The sequence below is a fragment of the Montipora foliosa genome, chromosome 3 (genome assembly GCF_036669935.1).
Source record: "Montipora foliosa isolate CH-2021 chromosome 3, ASM3666993v2, whole genome shotgun sequence".
Lineage (NCBI taxonomy): Eukaryota > Metazoa > Cnidaria > Anthozoa > Scleractinia > Acroporidae > Montipora > Montipora foliosa.
The window spans coordinates 9845608-9852429 of NC_090871.1; the positions used below are offsets into that span (position 1 = coordinate 9845608).

The following is a 6822-nucleotide window of genomic DNA, read 5'->3' on the forward strand; positions in this document are numbered from 1 at the left end:
TTGCGACTGATCTCGTACTTGTGGTTTTTGGGGTTGTTTGTTCAGAGATCATCACACTGTTGTAGCTTTCAACATTTTTATTGTTTTTTAGCAAGTGTGTACATAGCATCTCTTTTATATCGAAAAGTTGCTTTTCTAGGTTCTTTATCCTATTTTCATCATTATTGATATTGTTTGCTATGTTCGCCGAGGACGATTGTGACTCAAGGTGCGTTTACACGACAGAGGAAAAATGGCACGGGTCCGATAAAAAGTAGAACGGTTCCAATCATTTTTGTAAAGAAACAGTGAACTTTTATCCGTACTACGGGTCCATAGGCGCCTATGGTCCCGTAGCGGAACGGATAAAAAAAGTTCACTGTTTCTTTACCAAAATGATTGGAACCGTTCTACTTTTTATCGGACCCTTGCCATTTTTCCTTTGTCGTGTAAACGCGCCTTCATTTCGAGAGTTTACAAACGTCTTGTTTCGGTGTTTGGCATCAGATTTCGCCTTTTCTAACTTTTTCGCGTGACTTTCGAGTCTGCATTGATTGAAACGCAACAGGGCTTCCACAAATTCTTTTTCGGCATATTGTTTTATGAAGCCTATCTCTTTTTGAAACATGGAGGATTTCTCCTTTCGTTTCTTTGTGGGGCTGTTGCAGTATTAGTTCAGCTTTGTGTCGTTCCTCTAGCTGTGATGCTGGAGGGCTTTCTTCGTCCGACAGGCGGCGATAGTCTGGTGTTCTTGGTGGAGCTGGCCGAAATCGAAACCATGCAACCTACTGAACCAAAGCTGGATAAAGTCTATAGCATGGAGACGTTACATCGATGACGTTTTCTCCCTTTGGGACACGAAAAGAGAGGACCTCGAGATATTCATAACACCTGTTCATCCAACGATAAAATTCACAGCTGAGATCTCAGACACCGAAATCGCTTTTCTTGACACAGTGGTTTACAAAGGAATAAGATTCCAAACAGAATCGATCCTTGACATCGAAACCCACTATAAACAGACCGAGACCTTTCAATACACCCACTACACCTCTTGCCACCCCCAGGTGTAAAACGAGGTTTCATTAAGGGTGAAGCTATCAGACTGTTACGTATAAACTCCTCGGAAACACATTTCCAGGAGGCCATCTCAAATTTTAAGACGCGACTTGAAGCTCGCGGCTATCCTAAAAACCTAGTAGATGGATGGCACATTGTCTGAAGTGAAATTTTCGGGAAGGCTATGGGCATAAAGAAAACAAACAAAAAAGACTCACGAGAGAATAATACCATTTGTCACAACATCCAGCGGTAAAAAACCTTAATTAAACAAGTTGATGCAAGAATGGAAGTTGAATACACAATCAGCCAATGCTGAAAAACATTTACAAAACGCCTCCTATCATATCATACAGAAGAGGGAAATCACTTAAAGACACACTCGTTAGAACAAAACTTTGAAGACACATATTACAGCGTCACAGCCGCAAAGACACCTAGGGAGGTCAGAGCAGGTCTGTCACGATCTTTTCTCTAACGAGCCATGACTGATCATCAACGGCGGAGCTTGTATGACAAGCTCACAAAGGATTGTTGGGATAATTAATTCACCAGGTGTGTAAATTGTGAGAAATTATCTCAGGATGTGAAATTATCTCGAGATATGAATTTCATATGATGAGGAAGGGCACGGGTGTGCTGCGACTACGATTACATGCTCAATTTCAGCCCGGAACCAAAACGCAAATGTCCATGGGAAAATTTACTGAGATGGGAAAACATAGTCTATACGCATGCTTACGTTCCTTTTTCAGCCTGGGCTGAAAAAATGATACCGATTACGTGGATTTTTCAGACCGTTTCAACGGGCTGAAAATCCGCAAACCGTCCATGTAGGGCCTATTTACACAAGCCCGGGTTGGACACCGACCAGGGTCAGTTCAGCGTCCAATATTACATTTACACGAGCCCGGACTGGGTGAGGGTTGGGTCATTCTCGGCTAACCCGGGTCAGTTCCCTTTGGCTGAGTTGAAAGGGCTGGTGACTACTTGTCAGTGAGGAAAATGGCGGACGAACCATGCAATCATAACAATCATCAATTTGTGTTAACGTTATCAGCTATTTTGGTACAGGCTGCGCATGGGCGAGAACGCTGAACTGAAAAAAAAGTGATGTTCAAACAATCCCGGGTCAGATACGCCAGTGTTTACATGAAGACATTGAAGAAATTTCAACCCTTCTAGCCGGGTCAACCCGAGTCTTGAGAAGGGTTACCCGGCAAGGGGAGCTGACCTGGTTTGACTACTGTTTTCATGTAAACGCTTATAAACATTTGACTGCAAAAGGGTTACCCGCCGCGGTGATTCAACCCGGGGTAAAAAGCAACCCGGGCTCGTGTAAAGAGGCCCTACAATCGAAATGGAATTTCAGCCCGGGCTGAAAAAGGAACGTAAGCATGCGTATAGACTATGTTTTCCCATCTCAGTAAATTTTCCCATGGAAATTTACGTTTTGCGTCGGGGCTGAAATTCATCATGTAATCGCAACAAAATCCCAGCACGGTGTGCGGAGCGACATTTCAGCCCGGACTGAAACTCGCCATGTAATCAGGCCCTAAGTCGGGAAAGAGACAAACAGGTAAAGGTTGGTGCACGCAAGTGTACACTGTTTCAATGCAATTCTTGCAACCGCCAATTTGCGCAGTTCTTTTCCTCGTTTGGCGATTGCATTTCGTAACAACCGTTTCCGTATCGCATTACATCGTGTTTACTAATATATGGATTTTTTAAGGATTAAACCACTGCAAAAACCGTGTACGATCAAAACTTGCTCTACGTTGGATCAAAATAGATCGTGACCACACCATAAAAAACTTTAAAATAGAAAATATCCTGCAAAGGTTGGTCAAGACAACGTGAACATAGGCGTTGTTGCTTGCAATATTTCGGCTGGCCAACACCAGCCTTCTTCAGGTTTATTGAATGGATAAATGCTAGTAACAAGATCTTTATATTTACCGGAAATGACATAAAAATGCTACGTGATGTGTTATAAAAACGGAAATGCATAAAAAAGAGGAGAGAGAATAATACATGATAACAAGATGAAAAAAACAAAAGAAAATTAAAAGGTAGCTAAACTAAATTACATTTCATCTCTTCTGTTAAGGCCTGCAGGCTCCAGTGTTTTTCCTCTGTGTATGAGGAATGCCTCACGAGCCTTTCTGATGGAGTCACGACTAGTGTGTAGTTGTTCGAGCGGTACACACTAGTCGTGACTCCATCAGAAAGGCTCGTGAGGCATTCCTCATACACAGAGGAAAAACACTGGAGCCTGCAGGCCTTAACAGAAGAGATGAAATGTAATTTAGTTTAGCTACCTTTTAATTTTCTTTTGTTTTTTTCATCTTGTTATCATGTATTATTCTCTCTCCTCTTTTTTATGCATTTCCGTTTTTATAACACACCACGTAGCATTTTTATGTCATTTCCGGTAAATATAAAGATCTTGTTACTATCATTTATCCATTCAATAAACCTGAAGAAGGTTGGTGTTGGCCAGCCGAAATATTGCAAGCAACAACGCCTATGTTCACGTTGTCTTGACCAACCTTTGCAGGATATTTTCTATTTTAATATATGAAGGTAATAGGGAAGATATCGGTTTACAAACCTTGCTTTTGTTATTCAAATTTGCCAACCACAGGAACAAAATACCTTTTCTTTCGACAGCCAAGGAAGCTCTGGTTGGCACATGAATGACAATAGGTGACGTCAACGATATCTTCCCTATTGCGTATAGGCGAAGTTAAGTGAACAGTAGAGTTTCGATTTTTGTCCCAAAAACCATTAGTCTCCTACGGAGCCGTCATTTGTGTGGTCACGCAACGCTCCTCACACACATTTGTCTGGGGAGGAGCGTTGCGTGACCACACAAATAACGGCTGCGTAGTCGGCTGCGTAGGAGACAAAAACTATGAAACCGCTTGGATATGTTGAAGGTGGGAAATGAACATCGGGCCCAACCTCGTTCCCAGGGTCGCTCTTCTTTGCCTCCTTTGTCTACAATGGAGGTAGAGAAGAGAAGAGAGAAGAGAGGCCCTAGGAACGAGGTTGCACCGGGCCCAGTGCGCAAATAATGTGGAATGACTTATTATCTATGACGCTATGTGATAAAGGCGAAATGAAAAAGTTCAGACGAAAACACAAGGTATTTTTAGTAGTTTTTAATTCGGGTCGAGGAACAAGTTCTCATTTCGGTTAACATCTTTCTCACCACCGAAATATTTCAATCATTATTGTTTCGTTAAGTTAATATTAAGTCACGTGCATAATTTGATTACCGAGAACTTGTGACCTTGATTGACATTGATTTCAACCTTTGATCTTTAAGCTCTAATTTCTATTTTGGCGAACAAATCAGTTCAGTTGAAACGTGAACACGTTCGGATTGCTTTCCTGATGAACGGCTAACCAGATTTTTATGCTTACCTGTATCTACTTGAAACTAAGACCCGCCACAGAAATCGGATAGTTGTCGAGTTGTTGAGTGGAATTATCCCGAAGCATCTCAGAGCAATAATTAAATCACAATAAGAGAGTATGAAGGTGAGAGAGGTAATCCCTTATCATCTTAAGTTATTTTTAGATCTCCTGCGAGATTCGGTATTTCCACGAGGGTTAACTGATAGCCAATCACATGTTCCCATTTTTACCAATCATTGCGTAGGAATTCGCTTAGCTGTCAACATTGGTAAAAATGGGGACATATGATTAGCTATCAGTTAACCCGCGTGGGAACACCGAATCTCACAGGAGATCTAAAGATAACTTGAGAGCGATTACGATGGAAATAGGGCCAATATGAGGGATTACCTCTCTCACCTTCATACTCTCTTGATCACGATAATACGATTTGTGGCGGAGTTTGCTGATTGCTGCCCGTTTACACGAAACAATTATCATTTAATTGTTGTTGCATTAGAATTCTCTTTCACACACTTTTCGAAGGCGTTTTGAATTCCCTTAAAGCAAACAGAAAGCCACCGCGAAATGGCTAAGGCCCAGGGGCAAACTGCTTCAACATCCCGAACAGGATGTCGGGACCTTTACAAATACCTACTGAGGATCAACAGATAAAAGACAAAATGCGGATGACAGCTGCCCTTGGTTGGTTTGTCAAAGTCGCACAAACCAGTGGGAAGTCAGGACATCGGTACCACATGCAGCCAAAGCGAACCACTACGCAGCTGCTCTCGTGTCGTCACGCAACGCTACGAAACGACACAAAGAACGGCTGCGTGGGGGACCCGTGGAACACAGGAAACGACGCCTCTCGGTAAACGCGCATTAGATCAGTTCAATAACCTGGCAAGCAGATATAAATATCACTTTAGAGTATGGTATAATGATTAACATTATCAAAAATACTAGTAATTTCTGCGGTTTAAATAATTTTGTTATTTTCCTGGACCGACAGCCATGTTTGGAGCACAGTCGCGATTCTTATTTTGAACTTGACCCGCCTCTTTGCGGAACCCGCTACACTATAGTGATAACTGCCAACTGCAAAACTCCCGCGTTCTCAAGAGATTTGAGAAGATTAATGAGAGCGTTGTATAGTTGAGGATCTCCGAGAACGTATGCTTGTTTCCCAATTTACATTTCATCGCCCGGGCCTGAGGTTACATTTTGGTTGTTTTCAGCGGGCTTCCAGTCTGGATTGAAGTGCTTCCGTAATGGCTGCCAAACTTTGTGATAGTCATGGTCCACTTTTTGACAGGTTTTATTCCCCCATTTTGTGACCGCCATGCTAAGACTACTTTCAAACATAAATGCCTGAGAAGAGATAATACAATCAAATGAGCCAATCAGAACTTGAATTAGCCGTCAGTTTCAAAAAGTGTCAGTTTCAAAAGACTTTGTTCAGATTTTGATTGGTTATCACCCTGCGAGCAGAGCATCTCTAAAACTCACCAGAGTGCCAGCATGGGAGGCTCTGCAAAAATAGTGTCAAGTCTTTTAACTTTTAAATAATTTTAAGTCGCCGCAGCCAACGTTTCTGGGCTAGTCATTCCAGTCAAACCGGTTTAGGCAGCGCGCGCATCATATTTTTGACAAGGCAAAGGTCAAACTCGAGCCTTCGGTACGAAAATCAATACGGCATCCAAGATTGCGATAGAGACTTGGCGTGGGTTTGAAACTGTCTCCAAGCAACGACTTGCGTATACTCAATAAAGACTTTACACGATTTCTGCAGAGTACTTTCTTTCTCGTCGAGTTGGGAAAGGCTCTGCTGGCAGGGTGATTGGTCGTGAAAACAAATCAGAATTTTTTCAACCAATCACTGAGGCCAAAAACCGAAAACCAGATAAATTGAGTAACACTAACGCGAAGAGTTTTACTGACTACGCGAAAACTTATTCTACGAGTTGAAAGAGTAGTTTCGGTAATAAACAGGTTTAAAAAAATGCAAAAGCAGGTTTAACAAGCAAATGAAACTGACATACCATTGTGTCATCTGCAACACGCTGAGGTTTCAACTCTGCTTCTGATGCTTTCTCAAAACAGTCCTCATCTGGCCCGTGGGGGGTCATCATGCTATGAAGACTACCACCCCCAGGGGCGAATCCTTCTTCCTAAAAGACGGAATGTCATGATGTATAAATGAGAGAAGTGTGTCGTCGACAGCAAAGGGCTGCCTGTAGCTTTTCGTAACACCACTATAATGTTATTTACGCCTATCTGTCTCTTTTTATAGTTGTTCATTATAGCTGTGGTCAAAAGGCATAACATTTCATTGAATTTAGGCAAGAAGCAAATTTTAGGCTTTCGTTAGCTGAT

General features: G+C 42.2%; 1 protein-coding gene across 1 annotated transcript in view; it reads right to left on the minus strand.

Moving 5' to 3' along the window:
- Positions 1-5359: 5359 nt before the first annotated feature.
- The window catches only part of LOC137996695 (homogentisate 1,2-dioxygenase-like), a 17812-nt gene continuing 16349 nt past the window's right edge, over positions 5360-6822 (minus strand). The window contains exons 14-15 of the mRNA XM_068842230.1: positions 6489-6617; positions 5360-5817 (exon numbers count right to left, since the gene is read on the minus strand). Of these exons, the coding sequence (XP_068698331.1) occupies positions 5638-5817; positions 6489-6617 (309 nt within the window). The 3' untranslated portion in view covers positions 5360-5637. The remainder of the gene's footprint in view (positions 5818-6488; positions 6618-6822) is intronic.